This window comes from Varanus komodoensis, unplaced genomic scaffold (genome assembly GCF_004798865.1).
Source record: "Varanus komodoensis strain SLA01 unplaced genomic scaffold, ASM479886v1 scaffold6_2, whole genome shotgun sequence".
NCBI lineage: Eukaryota > Metazoa > Chordata > Lepidosauria > Squamata > Varanidae > Varanus > Varanus komodoensis.
Genome location: NW_025336346.1, coordinates 7,212,203 through 7,233,010, shown reverse-complemented (window position 1 = coordinate 7,233,010; position 20,808 = coordinate 7,212,203). Strand labels below are relative to the sequence as shown.

The window sequence follows — 20,808 nt, the reverse complement described above, 5'->3', positions numbered from 1 at the left end:
TTCCTCTTTAAATTTATCAGCGTTTGCGTTGTTACTTCTGGGTAGTGTTGGAAGGAACAGGTAGCTTCTTTGAGGTTGATGCACCTACTAAACATTGTCAGACTCATCAGCTCTTTGGTCATACTCCTCCTCCAAAGAACTTAAAGGGTATTGGACACATTCAGACTGCTTTAAAAATGTGCTTGTACTCTTTTAAATTGACAAGTTTATGCTCCAAGACACAGGAGTTTTGCATGGGGTAACACAAATGGCAATTATCTTCTGCTTCACCTACGGTTTTGTTTATCCATCCGTAATACCAAATTGTCTCCTTTTAGGGCCTTTACAAAGAACCTGTTTAACCCTCAGTTTGGAAGCATCTTCCGAACCTTCCACAATCCAACCTACTTTTCTCGAAGACTGATTCGCTTCTCTGATATCTATATGGCATCCATCAGTTGCCTACTGAACTATGATGTGCATTTCACCTTTTACCCTCGTCGAACTCCTCTACAACATGAAGCTCCCCTCTGGATGGATCAGCTCTGTACTGGTTGCATGAAGACTCCATTCTTAGAGGAAATGGTGCATATCCGGTGAAAGGTATCTGGATGCATATGCTGAAGACTAGCTGTGACCTGATGGTTGTGTATGAATGGCTGAGCTGTCAAGCAACGGATTACAACTTTGTTACTATGTGGCTAATGCCATACTCTGCTTCCCAGCACATCCTAATGGAAGTTATCTGAGATGAATGAATGGATGAAAAAGTCACAAAAATTAGGTCTTTGAAATGTTTCACTGGTAAGGAATAATCAAGGCTCAATTCAAATGTCCTTTCTCATTATTTAGTGAGCCTTATGTTTTGTCCTGCTAAAGTATGTCAGATGTTCAAATGTAGAGTTCAGGCTAGTGGGAAACTTAGTATAAGTGAAATTATATTTTCAGAATTCATATATGCTACACAGTCCTTTTTGGCCGTATTGGTACAGGGACTGTAGCTTTTAGATGTATCTTAGCTGTGATAATAGCTGCCCCCACTTGCCTTCCAAATCAGTTTGAGGGGAGTGCGGACAAGCAGAAAATGGGGAAGTCCAGGTCTGAAAATGGTATCCCTCTGGATCTAACCTACTATTGTTTGCTGTTTAGTAGGAATGCCTCCAGAGCTATACCTGGCCACTGGGATCAGCTTTGCTATGATAACTAGAATTTTTGGAAAAGTAATAGCACCTGTTTTGCAATCAACCCACAATGGGCTTGAAAAACACTTAGATTATAAAGCTGAAGATGCTGACTTCTGTACTTTTGAAGAAGTCGTGTGGTGCAATAAAGAGAAAATAGCAATATGTTTGAATTAGAAGATCAGTTTTACATACAATCTTATTTTCAGCTAACTTGGTTCTTGTATGGTATATGCTGAGTTTCTCACTCTATGGATACCTCTCAGATCTTAGTGACTTTTCTAACTAAACAAAATGCATTTTTATTGCAAGGTGGGCTGATTCTCATTCTGATTGCAGAATGTTTGGACTGACTTCATTGAAAAATACCATTTGATGTGTTGTTAGCCTTGTACTGGCTTATTTGCAAATGCAAGCCATCACTTGACACAAAATTTATCATGTGATGTGCACGTTTATGCATTGCTATGGTCAATTTACAGTAATAAAAAGTACTTTTAGAAATATATGGAATGGGAGATATGTCACTTCAGTTGAAATTTCTTAAGATGCATTGCCATATTCATCTTATTTTTAGTATGTAAGAAAAAATAAATGTTACTTTTTAACCTGGTATGTTAATGCAGGACACAGTCCATCTCTCGATCTTGTTTGTAGGAAAGAAAGAGATTAGCCGAGTGTGCAGTGGAACCCTTGACCAGGCTACAGCTGTGCTCTGGTTGAGTTTCCTTTTATTAGTTGCAGGCTTGGACTTGAAACTAATAAAAACAATAGTAGACCATGCAAAGGCTTCAGCTAGTACGCAAACAGCAGCCTCCAAGTAATGGTGACTCATCAAGACTGCATTAACCAGTGTTTTAACTGGTTTCTTACGACTTCTAAGTCCATGTCAAGATGAACATTCTTATTATAAAAGTGTTGCATCTTAGGCCTAACCAAACTTCGGTAATTCTTTCTATAATGTCCTAAGGGTACTTGCTAGATACTATATTTATACTTGGTTCAAACAAAAAGAACGCCTAGAATTGTTGACTTGTGTTCAGTCAATATAGAATTCCCTTCCCTTGAAGAGTTACCAAACTCTAGCTGGGCTGCCTTTAGGAAGATTTAAAAACCTCTCCCAGCATATACACTTGTTAAAGTTTTCACACCAATGGCATTCTGTAAGGGTTTCAAATGCATTTTTATTGAAGGGATGACTAGAAAGTAAATGATGACTAAACAGAACTGCTTCAACAAATTAAAAATCTTATCAAGAAGCTTTTTCTCATGAATTGCAATATTGTTCAAAGTTGAACAATGGCTCTAGCTGGGCAGGGTAAATAAGTTGAAGCAAGTTTGAACTTGTTAATATCGTGCCCAAAAATAATTAAAAAAAAAAAGCCTTACTGCCAGATCATAGAATTTGCTGTGACTGTAGTTTAAGATTATTGATAGGGTCACTGTATAATCAGTGGCATATTTCAAACTAAGAAACCATCTCTTGTGTACTGTATTGTTTGTTGTTGCTGTTGTGGTAGAATAAGAGAATTAGTCTAGAGTTCCACTTATTAGTCAGAAACACTGAACTTTAATTGAATGTTTGTTCTGGCAGGTAAAATTAAGCCCAACTGACACAGCACCTCGTTTCTGAAGTAGCTCACCACCTGAGATTTAGGCATCTTTTCCGCAATCCTAAGGGTGTACATACATGATGACTTAAAGTTTGCTGCTGTTTCTGTTATGAATAGTATCCCCCTTGCAGGGCACTTGCAGTCCATACAGGGCTAAGGCTGTTGTCAGCAACGTCTGATCTGCTTGCTCATCACTCACTTGTCCTTCCCCTTCTCATTGGACGCTTCTGAGGTCCTCGTCAAGCAGGAAGACTTGGGCCTTGGGCGATCACTTTGCAGAAAAGCACGGTTCACGCAAGCACGGGTGCCTATTTCACCAGAGCTACACATGCACTGGAAGGCTGGAGCCAAGTTTAAAAGAGACAGCAAGTGCTGGTCAGGCACAGTGGCCGGGTTCAAGCACCGCACAAGCAGACCGGTGTGGTGGCCAAGGTCTGCGGTGCTTTTCTTCAATACGACAGGAGGAGGAATGGGGCTCTCGTTGCCAGCCACGATTGCAGGCCGAGTTCAGCTGCCTCTGCTGTCAAGCACAACAGGGGAGTGAGGCACCAGCAATGTGAGGAATCCATTTGGTGGGGTGGGGGGGAATCCACCAGATTCACCCTCAGCTCCCTGTACTCTTGCTTTCTCTTTGTCCAATGTGCCCCACACCGAGCATTTGGCATCCAGAAGAAAGCAAGTCCAAAAGCTCAGCTTGTGCGCACCGCCCATGCTCCTGCCACGCAAGTGGAGGTCCGCCTCCACACACGTGACTTGAGGGCTTTGCGTATCTCGCACAAAGAAGTGGTGCACTGATGCACCTAAGCATTCGCAGACTTGATTTCAGCTCCGCTTGCTTTCTGGGCAGGCTGAGCCCTGGAAGGAAGTCCGCCAAGGCCGGAAGAGCTGGATCCTGGCCAGCTCTTCACACCCTTACCCAGCATGCTCACCTCCTGCTTCAAAGGGTACCACTGCAGCAGGAATGCAGGGGGACCTGAGCCACCCTTAGGCAAAATGGGTGGAAATCAGCTGGGCAGCACTGCAGAAAGGAGCAGCACTCCTCAACTGATTCTCCTGCTATCACCCTAAGACAGCAGTAAGAGAGGCAAGAATCAGCTGGGGGTGGAGGTGGCTTTCTTGCTCCCGCTTGTGAGAAAGGTGTCTCCAACCTAAAAGTCACAATGTAGGCACCAGGTTGGGGATTCTTCTGGCAGGTGGGGGCAAGAAAGGTAGATAAGTTTGAAGAATTTATAGAGTGGCACTACTGCTTTCTACAGTGTCACCCAGCTGATTGCCTGCTTCTGCCCAAAAGATGATCTTTAGGGCAGGAGGCAAGCAAAGCAAAGCAGGGATGACAGCCAGCCACGCAAAGTTACGGCACTCTGCTTGGCTACTCTTGACAAGCAGCTCTCTGGGACCAGACTTTATACCATGATAGCTTGGGTATTCCAGGTTTGGATGACCTGAAAAGCCATGGTGGTGCGGAGAAAACATGGAACAGACCATTGTTCCTAAAGACCAGACCTACCATGCTAAAACACCAAAAAGGGGTTCAGATGACAGCAGACGATCGATGGTTAAAAACCCCACAGCATGTCATGAACCTAACCAATGAGTTTTGGAAGTAGCTTTCCTGCAGAGAAGTGATATCATTCTTGTAAGAAAATTGCCCTATGACATTGCTTGGTAACCATCTCTAAAGATGCTCCGCTCCCTAGAACCAGTTTCTTATGCTGGCCCATTTACAGGAGGTGCATCACTATCATTTTTAAATCCAGTTATGTATCCAGAACTTTCCCTCCATGGACAGAGGGTGCACACACCTACAAAGGTGTGGAGCCAAAACCATGAATGGAGTACCTGTGGTGATTGTGGGCCGTACAGCCGTCGCCTAACAGCCGCTATGAGGTTAGCGAATGGCGTTGTGCAAGGCACTCGCACAACACGATTACTTCTCAGCACCTGCCCAGGCCCTTTGCAACAACGCATTCCTAAACCTGCATCTGCCATGGTACCTTGGTAGCAGGATCTGCTTAATTCTTCCTGTGCTAGCGACTTTTTATCTAAAAGCTGCTGGAGGCAGTTTTTTCCATTCCAAGTTTAGATTCGTCCCAGAGCCTGGTTAGGATCAAATAGGTTGTTACCCATGGATGGCGTGCTTTTGCTGAGGACAAACTGTGGGCAAGAACAGTGTTGAGCGACTGCCCCACCTCACCACTATATTTACTTTATAAGAAAAATACGGAGTGAGGAAGCCTGTGGCTGGTTGTCCATAAGTTTTAACTCTACAGTAAGAGAATAGAGCTGACTTTTCATTAAAACTAAAGAATATGTTGGTTTTTCTCTAAAACTGTCCCTTGGATTTATCAATCCAGAAATTCTAAGTGCACCTAGAAGACACAGGACTTGATGTTGTTGATGTAGGTGAACAGAACACCTAGATCTCTTCAACAGGCACCAGCTGTAAATGTGTCAGGTTTCTGTTACACAGACTACTTGCACATTATATTCATCCCAGATGTGTAAAGCCAGTTTCAGCCTGGATTTCAAACATCAGATGAATAGTTAAATTGGCCAAAAAAACCCATAAAGGCAGCAGCTGGGGTTAAAACAGTCAGTTTTGCTCAGATACTTATATTAATTAAATTGCAATTGTGTTTTCAGCTTGAAATTATTGAGATGCTCATTAGCACCAGTCCTCCAGATGTTTAGGACTACAAGTCAGGTATCAGCCAATGGCAATGGATGCTGGAAGTCATAGTCCAAAACTACTGGAAGCACCAGATTGCCACCCATGTGCTAGGCAGTATCCATTCTATTTGTTGTCTTCTACAGCATAGGTGTTGTTGGACTACAGTGGGAAACTTCCTTTAACCTGCACAGATCTACACTCTGAACTAATCTGAACAGTTCTCTTGTGTCACATAAGGTTTTATATTATTAGGTGCACATACAGTATTACCCCCCCCCCCCCCTTTACAAGTAGGCTGCTCAAGGCAGCACAGAGGGCTTGGAAGGTGAAGGTTTCGGAGAACTGGAATAATAATTTGATCAGAATTTAGCAGAACTTAGCAATTAACACCCAAACAAGTCTGTTCTTATCCTAGCTGTGTTGGCCTCACAGACACATTCTGTCTCTGTTTGAACTGTTAGTGCTTGAACTATTATGGGCTATTAAATAAACACATCATGCAGAGTTTGTGTTCCATGTCACTGAAAGCATACAATGTTGCTTCTGTAGAACACCTTTTACTATTTTTACAAAAATAAAGTTTTTCACTATGGAATAATGCTTTCCACTTAACATTAATCTCTTGTAGTCTTTTGTTATTGGGAGTGGGGAAAAGATTGCAATTAATTGATCACTTAATTATAAAATAAAACAGTTATCATTGTTAAGGAGCCATACTGATTAGTAGCCTGTTGAATCATGCATACTTACCGTCTGGTTCAGAATAACTAGAAGCTTAATTAAGCCTGGTGAACTTGCCTTGTTCTTTATGTTTTACAAACATCTGCAGTTCTCAAAATAGTACAAAGAATTCTGCAGAATTATAAAGCATGATCCACCTATGGTTTAAAGGTAGTATTATTTCAAACGTTTGAGTAACACTGTTTAAAATCTCATCAGAAGGCTCAACAATGCAGTTTGGGTAAAATCCAACTGTCCGTCTTCAAGCTAATATTCCACTGAAGATTCCTTACTGTATCCACTGACAAAACACATTCATGAGTCATGATATTCCCTAAGTATAAACGTGAACTTTTAAGGGCGGGGTACAAAGGAACCTGTGCATGCAACATGCGTTTCCTTTCACAGTGCAGCTCCAACCATAAAAGCCATTCCTGAAGGTCAGAGCACCCTTAAAGGACGTCCAACACAGCATACCATGTATTCGGAGCAGAACATTGGCCAGGTTCCCATGGTCATGCTAGTGCAAAGGGCTCTTTGGCTCCCCATTCCCTGCCCATGATTTTAAGAAGAGGAATGGAACTGAGGTATTGTCAAGCTTTTATAATTAATCCAAAAGTCCCTTGCTAATTTGTCCCCACTGCACAGCCAGGCAAGACATCTTAGAGATCCACAACCATCAAGTCCACATTCTGTTCCTTCTGGGCAGTAGGACTTCTTGAAGAAGCTTTCCTGTTTATATTGCAATATATAGAGAGATCTGCTTCAATGCCCAAGGATTCCATGAGTATCTGAAAAATCTTCTTCACAAAGAGGGTCCTGAAACCATGGTACAAACATACAAAAGGCCAGTTAATGAGTTAGCCATCAAGAACAAGCTGGAGTTCAACCATCACAGTGTAGCACAGGCAAGCCGGTTGTTTCAGTGAGTTGGCTTCAACGCTGGTCACCTGTCAGTGGAATGGATTCCCACAGCCCCTGCATGCAGCACCCCCAGACGCTCCAGAGAGCTGGAGGACCCTCATCTGTGGGAGCGGAGCACAGAGAAGTCCCAGGGATCACACAGCATTGGGTTTAACCCCTAGTACTAATTGTGCAGAGGTGGACTATGCAATGCTGACATGTAGGTGCTGCACACACACCACCCGCTTTAACACACAAAAAACCTTTTACACCTGTGTGGAGCTGCAATACAAACCAGCGATCCCAAAAGCCTTCTGTTTGTGGGTGCTAACGAAACCATTTTACGCGTAGAACTTTAGTCCAAGACTGTAAAATGGTTCATGCCAAGAAACTGCTGCCGGTCCACTTTGGTGGAAAAGTATCATTACAGAAGCACTGTCTATTGTGTTTTTAGTTAAGGACATCAAGGAACGGGGAAAAAACATGTTTTCAGCACTGTTTGATAATGATTCGTTACATGTAAAGGTGTTGGCAGTTGTTACTCCTCCCCTTTAAAAATATTTTTTAAAACCCCTTATACTACAAAACGCTCCTGAACATTTCATAGTATATGAATTTTGAACTCAAGGTGTCAATTCTGAGTTCAAGGAAGAAATCAGTCATTCTGTGCCTCAATTAGTTAACTGAGAATGGCTGTAATTCTGAGTCATTGCGGGGAGATGTCTTTTCAACTTCTATCTTCACCTGAAAGTTGACACAGTTGATAAATGGACTGGAGTCAAAGAAGAAACATTAACAAAATGCAGCATTAAAAGAGACTGACAGTGTTTAGAGTGTTGGACTGGGACTTGGGAGATCGGGGTTCTAGCCCCAGTCAGCAGATGACAGCTGCTAAAGTGCCCACCAGGATACAAGCTGAATGACAGACGATGGTTAGGCAGGCAGAGCTGCTGTCAGCCTCCGGGGTATCAGGCCAGGGCACCAGGGCCCAGCAACCAGTACACTTCCGAGGGCCCATTCCACATTGCAGTCCAGAAGTTCAGAGGCAGGGGCCGGTAACAGAAGGACAAGGTCAGTTAGTCTGGATGTTGAAGAGCAGCCAAAGTCAAAAGCAGAGAGACAAGCCAAGGAGAAGCAGGCACCTTGGAACGGAGTGGAAGGTGGAACAGGAGAAGACTGGGAAGCCAGGCAGGGTCCAGAAGCAGAGGCAGGAACAAGGGGACATGCAGTTTCCAGAAGGCACAGAGACACCCAACACACTTGTTGCTGAGGCAGCATCTGAAGGAAAGAGCCTGTCCTTATACAGCTTTTCTGTCAGAGCTTCCAGGTGGTGCTCGTAACATCCCAGGTGGCTGCGATTGACTCTGGGCCCGATCCTGCAACCACCAGGGCAGGTCTCTGGCCAGAAGAGGGAGCCCTGGTGCTGCCGCAGAACCTCACTGCTGCCCCCTGCTAGAGAGTCGCTCTGAGCTTAAACTATCGTCAGAATTCCTCTCAGCCTAGCCTACCTTACAGGACTGTTGTGAGGATAAAGAGGAGAGAGGCATGTAACTTGGTTTGGGTTCCTGGCAAGAGCAAAAAGTTGGGATAAATATGTAGTAATGAATATAAGTTAACTAGTTGTGACCCTATTATCTCTTTCCTGTCTAGTCAAAATTGAAAAATCCCTGGTTTCCTAAATTTCAGTGGAACTGAGCTCCACTTTGCACAAATACCTGAACAACTGCTGAAGTTTACCTGTCTTACCTCAAATGGCTCATACAGTGAAGTATCTGCTCCGTAAATGGGATTAGGGATGGACACTGAGTGCGGGCTCCTTTCCTCCCAGGGAGAAGATTCTTCTTCCTCCAGCTCTGCCTACAGGCAAATAAAGATTCAGCTTGCCTTTGCCCATCAAATGGCAGAGCAGATTAACCAATCAAGAGTGGACATAAATGACAGACCCTGCCCGCATCTGCCAATCACACACTGGGCAGCATCATTCCGACCAGCATGGCAATAGTCATGCAGGCTGGGGCTGATGGGAGCAGTAGTCTGTCACATCCATGGGTGCAATCACATGGGCAGGTTTCCAGCCCATCTTTGCAACCTATCCCAAAGCAGGAAAATGCTCAGAGGGGTTGCGAATAATAATGAAATGAGTCGATGCTTTCCAGAAACCTTTCCTTGTCAACATATAATGGAAATACCTTAAAATATCGAAACTGGAATCTTTGGTTGTTCCTTTTGAGGTAGCAGTAGGACCCTCCGGCAACAGCAGCAAGCAGCAGCAGCGTGGCGACAACTGCACCCGCACTGATGGTTGCAACAGCCGGTGATGTTACAGGATGCACAATCTGCAAAAAGCAACTTTCTTGTATTTTTGCCACAAATTAAAACATTAGATCAGAGAGCTAATCTAAAAGCATTTAACTGGCTCTGATCTGGATCCATCCAAATATATTTAACAAAAATCATTTGGGGAATTATTTCTACTCCAAGCTAAGTTCCAGTGTAAAATGGAATAGTAAAGCATCCCAAACTAAAGCAAAGGAGTGGTGTTGGAAGAAGTCTACTTTCCTTTGGTGTTTTATTTGAAAAACCACAATCAAACATTTTTATTCTCACAACATTAACACTGTCTGAGACCAAAAGGGATCGCAAGTACAAAACAAGCACTGCTGTCAATAGATTTTTGATTTGTGGTTCCAGTGTCCCCCCCCCCCACCATTTCTCAATAAACCCTTAAAACTGCATCGCGACACATTTCCCCCTGCCCCACTTCTGCATCCCAAAGCAAAGATTCTGCTGCTGAGTGGGGGCAGGGCAGGGCGGTTCTGTCCCAGGTTCTCTTTGTATTCAGCCCCTGCCCTAAAGCTGCAGAAAAGATCAGGAGATGACCAGGACGCAGCATCAGTCATGGGAAAATATTCTCGACTCTCCAACCTTTTTTTCCTGTTAAAATCATGCTGCCTCTTAAACGTTCACAAGGATAGGTCAAAAGTGCAGGAAGAGGTCTTGGGCAGAAGAGCAGGAAGGCTGCATTGCCATCACTCTGGTTTTGCTCATGGAGGCGCGGATCCAAGGTGCAGGGTGCTGGTGGAAAGGCGCTTCTGCTCTCACCCCTGCAGTTCCGTCAGCTGCCCGGTCCCCCTGCGGTTCCCATGCACCATCCCTTTGGAAGCATCTTCTGATGCTCCTGAATAGGGTGCGGGCAGGGGGCTGGCATGGGGGCAAGGGGGCGGGAAGGTCCTGTTGTACAGGTAACATTTCATTCCTCCTTCTCTAGCTGCAGCTCAGGGTGCTTTAAAGGTCTGGACTGGCAGCATTTACTGAAAGCCATAAGATCTGAATAGCTGATTAGCAAAGATCAGCACTTCTTGCATGGCACTGAGTTCAAAGCTTAACTAGTAAAACAAAGTGGATTCTTTCAGAGCAGGACACTCCTGAGAGAAAGTAGACCAGCAACTGACCTGATCAAACTGGCCGTGGTGGAGCGGTGCCATCAAAGGACTCTCAATAGCATGAATGATCCCATTGGAGGCCAGAATATCCAGTTCAACTATCAGTGTATTATTGATCATCTTAGAATCCTGGTGCAGGAAAAAGCAAAGAAACCTGAATTAAGAAATCCAGTTGGAAGAGTGCAATGAAGTACATCATCCAAAGAGGTTTTCGTGGACAGCCAAAAGCATCAAGATAAATCTGCTCCTGCCCAGTTATGTGCAGATACTCACAGGGAGTCGGGAGCTGTTGACAGAATCAGCAATGGAAAGGTTGTATCCTGCTTGGGAAGGGATGATTGTGCCAGCTGTGAGATTGGTGCTCAGGAGGAGCACATCACTCACAGACACGTGAAGCTTCAGGTTATTCAGCGTTAAAGACTGCCAAAACAAACAAACAAACAAACAAACAAACTATCAGTTCCAGAGAGAATTACCTTGCTGATGAGAAAGCGGGGAGACAAACCATAGCCAGCTGCAACACTGCGTTCACGTCAGCCCTCTGCACCGCAACACTGATCCTTCCACATCTTGTGGACACTTTGTGGCCCTCCAGGTAGATGTCGGCAGACTGCACTTCCCATCCACCTTCACTTTGGGCTCTGCTAGCTGGGCTGATGAGAGCTGCAGTCAAACATCTGATGGGCAACAAGGTGCCCCCCGGAAAGACAACTAGATCAGGGCAGGGGTCCGGGACGGAAAAGCTCAAGTGCTGCTGGACCACGTAGGGGCATCACACCCGCCCACAGCACGGGTGTCAGTAATATGCCCGCAGACGCAGGGAGCAGCAGCCAGCAGGCCACATGGAAGCTTAAAGGGCTGGATAAAGTTGCCGCTGTTCCTATAGGGGAAAATGGCCTGCTCTGTATGAGTATCACCACAGGTTGTTGCTAATGCAAGGGCAAGCCTGACAAAGAACAGAGAAAGGAAACTTGACAGCCCAGGATTCAGTAGCGGAGTGGATGGAAGATGATGCAAGGCCTGCCTTATATTCTGCATCTCCTCAGATTTAGCGTGTTGCTTTCTGTCCATGGGAAGCCCATCCAGCGGCATAAAGTGGCTTACAAGTCCTTCTGCACTAGGACAAAGCTAGCAGCAGTGTCTGGGGCTGCCTGTGTGCCGGAAGGACCTGCTGCTTGCCCTCCAGGAAGTGAGCCATTCCTGAACAAGAGGAAATGCTCACTTTCGGAATGGGGCTTGCCAGCTCTGCAAGCCCCTCTCATTCTGGAAACACGCTCCTCCGCTGAGTCCAGGGACTGCCGCACGAAGTGCAGTCCTTGGGGCACTTGTGCTGGAGTGTGCGGCACGGCACGGCAGCAGCACCAGATGCCGCCCTGTGTCTCCTTCCTCCCGCCCACTGCATCCTCCTCCTGCCTCTCTCGCGCTGCCTTCCCTGCACATCAGAAGGAATCACATTCTGAAACTTTCCCCAAAAAATCCTTTCAACGCCATCGTGAAAATACCTTTCACCACTGGATCACATATTTTTTAAATGCAGAAACCTATTTTGACGTAAACGACTGTATTGAAACCTCAGAAAACCATTTGGAACTCAACCAATTATACTTTTGGTGACATTCTTCAAAGTGGTTCTGTGCCGAAGCTATCGCTGATGTTTATATGCTGCTCAGCTGATGTCACAAACTTTGCTTGGGCATGGAATAGAAGGACGCGTACCCTAAAACTGAAACCCACTTTGGAACTCTACATCAACACAACAGACATATGCAATTTATGTTTAATTGCCCTGGTGTTCCCCAAAGAATATCATCAATAATTTGGTGAAACTGCTACATATCTCTGGCACCCCTACAAAACTACACCTTACAGAAAATACATATCAATTCACTCCATTCTCGGAAATTCAGTCATCTTAAGAGAATGAAATTCTTCTCTATAGTGTGTTCTTAGAAGCAACTGTTTAGCTCCAATTCATGTTTGATGATTTCTGGTTCTACACAGCAAAGAAAGTTGGTTATATACAGTGAACTGTGCATTTATTTATTTATTCATTCAAGATCAAGATGGTTTATGGCTGTCATGCAGATATACTATAATTCAATGCGCATTCTCTGCTTCTTACCGTATTGTCCCCAAAGCCAGAATTCAGGGGTGCAAAAAGAGTTTTGTAGCTGGTGTCTCTGGAGAGGAAATTAAAGAAATCTAGTCCTTCTTGGGTGGCATTTGCATAATCCAGTATCATCTGAAAGCCAGAAAGGAACTCCATGAGGAACGGTATGGCAGTGTCCAAATGAAACGGAGTCTGTCAGAGGAAGCATCCTGGGCTGGCCACCTTCCCTGCTGTTCTGAGCCTCCAAGAAACTCAAAGCCCTGCCAGCCCAAGTCCAGCAAGGAAGGAGTGGCATTTCTGCTCCCCTCTTCCTCCACAGGGCTGACATTGTTCTTCTGTTGACAACATTCCCTCCCGGTGGCCTGGTTCACACATAATCTTAGGCCAGATTGTGCTTTGTTGAAATGTGGGTGTCCATGAGCAGCTTTGGACGAGACCACAAGACACACAGCCCAGCAAGCTCTGCCGTGTGACTTGCTTGCACCACGGTGTGCCTGACCAATGAGTGGGCACGTGGCCGTTCTGGTTCTAGCTTCCCATCTTGGCCCCAGTCCTCCCACAGATATCCCAGGAGATGCTGAGAGGGCCAGGGATTCCCCTGCACCCCACAGCCATGAAAGCCTCAGCACCAGTGGGGAGCAGGGGGAATGGGGGAGATGGCAGCCCCACTGCTGTCTGCTATCACTCCCCACCCCCTGCTGCCTGCTGGAGTGGGGATGGGGCCCATCAGCACAGCCAATCAGCAGCAAGTCTCCCCACGCAGCCTCCCCAAGCCCCAGCCAGGGCTTAGGAGGGCACACGAAGTAGATGCAGGCAGTGCCACCCAGGGCTGCCTCCTCCAGCCCTGAACAAGGCCAGCACACAGAGACACACCCGGTGGCTCCCAGTCCCAGCAGAGGGGATCAGGTGGCACTGCCTCTTCCCCAGGGACAGGCTGCCAAGCAGGCGGGGAGGGGCAACTTGCACTCTGCGCCACGTTCTTGCGCAGAGACCCCTCCGCGTGTGATTTGTCCTCCCCCTCCAGCTGCAGCATCCTCCAGGCGGCAGGAAGAAGCATGCAAGCCACGCGCTGCTCAATCTCCTCTAGAGGGAACTGTCCCGGGCACGGCTCACCCTGGCTGCAGTGGCTCCTCAGAAACGACAGAAAAGAGCTGCCTCTGGAGCCCGCTTTGCATGCTGGGACACTGTCCCAGCGTGCAAAGCAATGGCAGAGGGCCACAGCAAGAGAGGCCATGCCACGCATCCCCATGTCTGCCACAGCACGGAGAAGGCATCCTGTGGAAGCCCTTCCTGGCAGGAGAAGGAGATGAGGTCGGCCTTGGCCCAGCTGGCAGGAGGCAGCAGGCACTTGTGCAGCTCCTGTGCGTTAACCCAAAAATCCAGCAAGAATCTGGAAGCAACAGACTGGCTTCACTGGGGAGGAACAAACGCAGTTCCCCAGTCCGGCTTGTCAGAACTGCTGGCCAGAGAAGGGCCCCTTCCAGCTCTTCCATTTCACTCGTCATCCGCCAGGATGCGCCTGGCAGGGCACCAGTCTCCCGCCAGTCCTCCTCCTTGCCTCAAGACCAGCATCAAGGAAGCAGGGCCATGCCCAGGGACTTACAGAATAGTAGACAGAGAGGTTTGCATGCTGGGCCAGCACTGCCAACACACTCCCCACGCACATGTAGCCGTCTCCAAGAAATCCGTCGCCACAGTAACACTGGACATCTGCAATGGAAAAGACAGGAGGGCCTTGGCAGCATTTGTCCACGGGGGTGAAATCTAGATGTGCCTGTGGGTTTTATGGGCTTGGAAGGCGTACTGGAACAGAACTGCATCGGCGTGACTCAGCGTCGCCCCCGATTCGGCCTGGGCCGGCTGCTAAACATAATATTCCCGTCTGACTGAGACTGGGCTTTCAGGTTCAACTTGTTATAGAGCCACCCTGTTAACTCATTGTGATGCTCTCACCTTGCGCTCGGTAGCAGTAGGCATCCCACTTCTCGCTGGCGTTCATTCGATAGCCATAATCCACAATCCCAACATGATGGGCACCACACTTCTTGCTTGGGTACACCGTGGGGTAACCTGCCGATCTGTTGTAAAGCCAGCCGACTATGCACAGGTGGAGACCCATCTGGGCAAGCAGGGAAGCAAGCAAGAAAGGCTTCCATTAACCTTCTGTGTCTCGATGTGCATCTTATTTTATTTCTGAGCAGGCTCTCCCGTGGTGCTTCGTTTCCTCTTCTCACTGAGGCCCCTCAGACTGCTATGCCCTCTCTGGCCTGGAGGTGGCAATCTTTCATCTTGTTTGCAGGGCATCGACACATCGCTGCTCAGACGCCCACTGCCGCGATCTCGGCACGTCTATCGCATGCAGGCTTGTTCATAGGAAAAGCCATGCAGTATCAGGGCAAAGGCTCAGATCCCTGCCCCTGCATTGTATCCTGACAGTGGCCAACAAAATGAGTGGCGGGCCATCCCTAAATCCAGAGGAAGAAAAACTCATGGAATGAAGTGCTTCCTTTTGCCAGACTTGAATTCCCCACCATTGAGTTTCATGAGAGGAGCCTGGCTCCAGTGTTATGGGAGAGGGAGAAAACTCTCTCTCTGCTTTCTCCATGCCAGGCATAGTCTTATATAGGGCTACCAGGAGTCATCCCCCTCCCCAAACTTCCTCGCTTTCACAGTCTATATGTGAAAAGCATAGGCCACAATCCACTCCATGGCCACATCCTGAAACCTGTTCTAAATAGTTCTCCCCAGAGTGAGGCACCCGCCCCGTTAGGGTTGGAGCATCACCCAGCAGGAACACTTGAGGGAAAGGAGATGGATGTCAAGCCTTGTTTTTCTTGCAAAGGCCAAAGATGCACAGAAGGATTGGTGGAAGATGGGCGCCCTCCTGAGCCAGCTGCAAAACAAAACGGACAAGGGCACGGGAGGAGGCACCGGCTGTGCTGTTACCTGCTGCGCAGCAGAGAGCTGCTGAAGGGTGGCCATGGTAGCTCCCTCAGCTGCACAACCGGCTTCGGCCTCTTGATAAGTAAAGCTGTACTTTCCCCCGGGAGACTGTAGGTGGAAGACGCCAGCGGTTTTGTCTGGAGAGCCGAGAGCAACATTAGGCCCGTTTAAGCATCATTTCACTTGAAGGAATGGGTGAGTGTCACAAAAGAGCCAAGTCAGCCCTCATCACTGTGGACCCGTTTCTGAGGAAAACAGCTCGGAGCTTTGAGGTAACACTTCCCTCTCCCAATTTCATGCAAACACGTCCTGCCTTCCGAAATACACGCACACTGGACACAGTTGCCGGCATTTCCTGGACCGGCAATATTTATTCCCCCTGTGAGGACTTCAAAATCAGACCAACTGTGAACTGTGAAATACTGTGTCAGAGATAGAAGTGACTGTGGAAATGAAGCGGACTGGGGGATTGTTGGGTGGGCTATAGGTGCCAGAGGCTGAATCCAGTTTCATTATGAAGGATGCCCCAAGTCTGATATCCTCTAGTCTAGAGGATAGTATAACAGTCTAAAAATATCTTATCTAATTGATAAAGATAACTTTTAATTATTATTACATTTATATCCCACTCTTTTCTCCTCTTACAAGGAAGCCAAGGTGGCTTATATGGCCCTGTTCCTCTCCATTTTATCCTCTCAACAACCTCTTCAGGTTGGCTGAGCTGTGAATCAATGACCGGCTCTCAGTGGTCTTCACATGAGCTTGGGTAGGCACGACAAGCCAAATCACCCAAGTCCCGCCAATCCCACACTTTGCCACAGTGGTTCAGATGTACCCACCAAACACAAGCCACGCCCACTGGAGCACTGGCCCATCTAGCCCAACAAACATTTCCCACATTATCATCATCACATCACCACCACCACCATCACCACCACCACCACCACCACATTACGTTCGATTTCTATACTGCCCATAGCTGAAACTCTCTGGGCAAGTCACAACACTCAAGTCACACCTCCAGATTTCAACCAGGCCCAACCATGCTTAACTTCCAAGATGGGGCAGGATCAGACACTTCAGGCTATACGGAAGCTGTATAGTGACACTAGTCAACAGATGGCCAATGGAAAGCCTCAGGCAGGAGACAAGCACTATTTAGCACCCTCCCACTCATGTTTCCCAGGCAGGCTGTCACCATTCCATTGGGAGGGAGAAGATGAGCAACTCTGTCAGCTGGCAAAAAAGGGTGATCAGCAAATTTTGTGCAGAGGAAAGCTTCTGTAGCAGGAGAACCACTAATGAATGCAAAGAAAGGAAATCTGGCTTGAGCTTGTCTCTGCTGGCGTATACGGAACATCTCTAGTAATGCAAGAGGAAGGTTTGACGGCCTCCTGTCCAACACTGGGACCTTCCCACCCTCAGTGCCACAGGTCATGCAGGACAGAGTCCGACGGAAGAAGGCCCAGGCCTGTCCCATGGAATCGTTCAAGGCTACCTAGCAGGACCCAGCACGCGTACCATGGAAATGCAGGTCAGTACAGACCGCGTCAGGGTGGCACTGCCCGTTGTCCTCCAAGCACCGGTCTGTGGGTGGGACGGCTTCCTCCAAGCACTGGATTCCGTTTCCCACATAACCCACTTTGCACTCGCACCGCCGAGAATTCTGCAAAGCAAATGAACACACGAATCATGGCAGCCTTATGGCCAAGCAGGGGAAGCGCTGCTCCCTTCAACCAAAAGATACAGAGGGAAAGTATCACTGAGTGCGGAAATGATTTAACACCAAGCCAGAAGAATCATGCCATAAAAGAATACAATGCTGTGCGAGTTTAGACATCAAAAACTCCCAGGATCCCCCCGCCAAACACGCTGGTTCAGCAATACAGACAAATTCTTCTGTCTATGTTTGAATAGGTTTGCGCCCTTAGTCTCTTTCAATCAGCCTTCCCCAAAAGTCAGGGTCCTCCAGGTGTACTGGACTGCAGCTCTCCTAATTCCTAGCCATCACGGGAGATGCTGCCACAAATTATGCAGATAGCATTGCAACACGTCTGGGGGCGCCTGACTGAGGAGGCTGTTTTACCCCTTGACATGGTGAAAAAGAGAGAGGGGCTTTAATTCCGGTATTGTGCCTTGAACTCAGTCACTTGCCCAGATTTAAGGAGCAATGTTGTGCGCATATGTACGCAAACAAACGCACATGCACAAACATGAGGCTCTCAACACCCGTGAGTTCTAGGGTCTCCAAATGAGAACTATTCTGGGTTTGAGTCCTTGAAGGGATCCATGTAATGCATGCATGCGCTCCCTGTCCCTTCTTCAAAAGTAAACACTGCCAAAGGTCCAGAGGAGGGCAGCAAAAATCATCCAGCGTTTGGAAACGCTGCCTTGTGAGGAGAGACTCCGAGAACTGGGCATGTTCAGCCTTGAGAAGAGAAGACCGGGGGGCGGGGTGATATTTATTTATTTATTAAATTTGTATGCCGTCCAATTACTAACGTCTCTGGACCGCTAACAGCATAAATAAATTGACGACGCATTCTGGCTGCAATTAGTAAAATACAATAATAAAATTCAATATTAAAACTTATTAAAATATTGATTAAATAAAAAGGTCTTAACCTGGCACCAAAAAACATATAATGATGGCGCCAGACGGACCTCTCCGGGGAGCGCATTCCATAGACGGGGTGCCACCACAGAGAAGGCCCTCCTCCAGGTACTCTGTCTCCTAACATCTTTCACAGAGGGTTCCCGGAGGAGGGCTTCTGTTGCCGACCTCAGGGGGCGGGAGGGCAAATAGGGAAAAAGGCGTTCCTTTAGGTATCCTGGTCCCAAGCCGTTATCCCTCTGTAAGTACCTCAAAGGCTGTCACAAAGAGGAAGGTCAAGATCTCTTCTTGCTGATACAGAGTGCAGGAAATGGAATAATCAATGCAAGCTGCGACAACCCAGAGTCAGGCTAGATATCAGGAAAAGCTTCCTCACTGTCAGAGCAATATGACAGTGCAACCAGCTGGCTAGAGAGGCAGTGGGCTCTCCCACACGAGAGACATTCAAAAAGAAACTGGACAGCCACCTGAGTGGGGTGGTGAAACGTGGTGTCCTGCAACAGCAGGGGGCTGGATTTGATGGCCTGCATGGCCCCTTCCAGCACAACCCTTCTATGATTCTATGATTTTGTAAGCTGATTCCTTCCAATAATGACTCAAGGGATTTCTAACAGGCAAATACAGGGTCCCCGCTCCGATTCCCTCCCCAGCTGTTCAGTGCCGCTTCTTGGGGAGGACCCCTCGCTCCATGCAGTGCCAGAGCATGAGGCTGCTGCCTCTCTTGCCCAAGGCATGGTCTTGCCAGATGCAGCAGCATCGGCGCATCATAACCGGGGGAGATCACGCATCTCTCGCAAAGCTCCCACAAAGGGCCGCCATGCAGAGGGCTCTCTGAATGGAAACCGCACACCTACATGACACTGTGAAGAAACACTGGCGTTTCTGCAGCTGCCATCCTCTGCCTGTACCCGAACGCTGCTGCCGCCGTGGTGCCGAGCAGCAGGGAACTTTCCCAGTGTGGGGCTGCACTTACGGGGCCGGTGTAGATGCAAGTGGCGTGCTCGCTGCAGTCTCCGTTCCTTCCATCTGCACACCGGTCTATGGGGAGGCAGACGGAGCCATCTCCCTCATAGTCTGGGAAGCAGCTACAGAAAACATCCGTCCCAACCTGTGTGCAGTTGGCGTGATAGCTGCAGCCACCGTTGTCGTTTCCACACAGGTCAATCACTGCGGCAGAAAGGGGACTGCGTTAACTGTCACTTCCAAATCTGCACCCACCATGTGGGGAGGAGTCCCCACAGTCCTGCTTGGGCTGCTTCAGACAGAGGGATGAGCAAATTCTGGTAGTTCTTTTCTGCAGTTGTTCTGAGATCCCACCGCTCTTTTGCTTCCACCCCAGCTGAAGTTACAGAGTTTGGAACACTGGAGGCAGTTCTGGGCCAAGCACACAGAACGAGATGGCGGCTGGGACAGAGACAGAAAACACCGTGCCCAGTGAAAATACTGCTTTTCCTTCCTTCCAATATTTGTCCAATAGCACTGTTACACTGTTCCATTTGCAGAGTTTGTAACTGGGACACCTTCTGGGGAAGAGGTTTACGTTTCTTAAATTTACTTTTGGTAAATTTAGAGGCAGAGAGAGAAAAAAGAGCAGTAATCCCCTCTCATCCAGCTTGGGAAATCCCAGAAATATATCTCTGTAACACTAACTGATTTTAGCATGTTCCGTTCTGCTCTGGAAGGCCCATCTACTCTAGCTAAATCTCATGATATGGTCTAGAATCTGAGAGAGGTGATTCGGGGAGAACTCTATGCAGAGGTAGTTTAGGTGAGCAAATGGGGCAGCTCCTTCCCAGCATCTTCAGGAGTCTCAGGTGGGCAAAACACTTCCAATTCCATGCTTAGGACCAACTAGCCCATTGTCAGGATTCCACATTTGGTCAAAACAAATCAAGGGCAGGGTATAAAGGCAATGCAATGAAATGATAATAATTGTAACAACAAATAACCTGAGAATGTATGTTTTTCTTTTCAAGCTACGTAACCTGAGGTGGGGGTGGGTTTGGAGTACAAATCCAAAGTAATAAACCTGGAGTTACTCTTATTGGAGTGGGCCGTGTAAGCAAGAACTGATGGATACACAAATCCATTAATTTCATGTCTCGTTTTTCCCACCTTAATGTTGTTCCATCCTACTTCTGCATCTGTTAGCATATTAAAAAGAAGAAAGCAAACCAAAACCTCTAGCAGATTTATAGCAGTTGACCTAATTTCCCTCCCAGCATCCCTTGGGGGGAAGCTGGGACAAATAGGCCAACCTTGGCTTGTTAGAACATAGCTGGACGGTGCCTCGTGGGATAACACCATAATTCAGCAGACACCTCTACCACAGGGTGTCTGCCTGACGACACGGGACTGAGGCACACGAGGAAACACACGTATATAGTGCATGAGGATCTGATCACACCCACTGATCTGTTGGTACAATCTTAGTACCAATTTCTCGTCAAAACTAGCCCCATGTGACAAAAGGCCTAGTGAATGAACACAGAGCCTTCCCCCAACCCCCGTGCATACCTGTGCAGGTCCTTCCATCTCCCTCATAATTTAAGTTGCATTCGCAGGTGTTGTTGGCTCGGCAGACAGCGTTCCGGTGGCAGGCTGGGGAACACTGAGGCAGTGCGGCTAGAC

At 47.4% G+C, this 20,808-nt stretch overlaps 2 protein-coding genes across 2 annotated transcripts in view; one reads left to right on the top strand and one right to left on the bottom strand.

Annotated features, from left to right (window-relative positions):
* Positions 1 to 5,462, top strand: part of NT5DC2 (5'-nucleotidase domain containing 2) — a 37,804-nt gene extending 32,342 nt beyond the window's left edge. The window contains exon 14 of the mRNA XM_044451363.1: positions 318 to 5,462. Coding sequence (XP_044307298.1) covers positions 318 to 579 — 262 coding nt within the window. The 3' untranslated portion in view covers positions 580 to 5,462. The remainder of the gene's footprint in view (positions 1 to 317) is intronic.
* A 1,292-nt stretch (positions 5,463 to 6,754) lies between these two features.
* Positions 6,755 to 20,808, bottom strand: part of STAB1 (stabilin 1) — a 115,030-nt gene continuing 100,976 nt past the window's right edge. Inside the window, exons 58-69 of the mRNA XM_044451507.1 lie at positions 20,695 to 20,802; positions 19,151 to 19,344; positions 17,085 to 17,229; positions 15,567 to 15,700; positions 14,574 to 14,739; positions 14,224 to 14,330; positions 12,633 to 12,752; positions 10,784 to 10,930; positions 10,520 to 10,639; positions 9,257 to 9,403; positions 8,814 to 8,924; positions 6,755 to 6,983 (exon numbers count right to left, since the gene is read on the bottom strand). Of these exons, the coding sequence (XP_044307442.1) occupies positions 6,930 to 6,983; positions 8,814 to 8,924; positions 9,257 to 9,403; positions 10,520 to 10,639; positions 10,784 to 10,930; positions 12,633 to 12,752; positions 14,224 to 14,330; positions 14,574 to 14,739; positions 15,567 to 15,700; positions 17,085 to 17,229; positions 19,151 to 19,344; positions 20,695 to 20,802 (1,553 nt within the window). The 3' untranslated portion in view covers positions 6,755 to 6,929. The remainder of the gene's footprint in view (positions 6,984 to 8,813; positions 8,925 to 9,256; positions 9,404 to 10,519; positions 10,640 to 10,783; positions 10,931 to 12,632; positions 12,753 to 14,223; positions 14,331 to 14,573; positions 14,740 to 15,566; positions 15,701 to 17,084; positions 17,230 to 19,150; positions 19,345 to 20,694; positions 20,803 to 20,808) is intronic.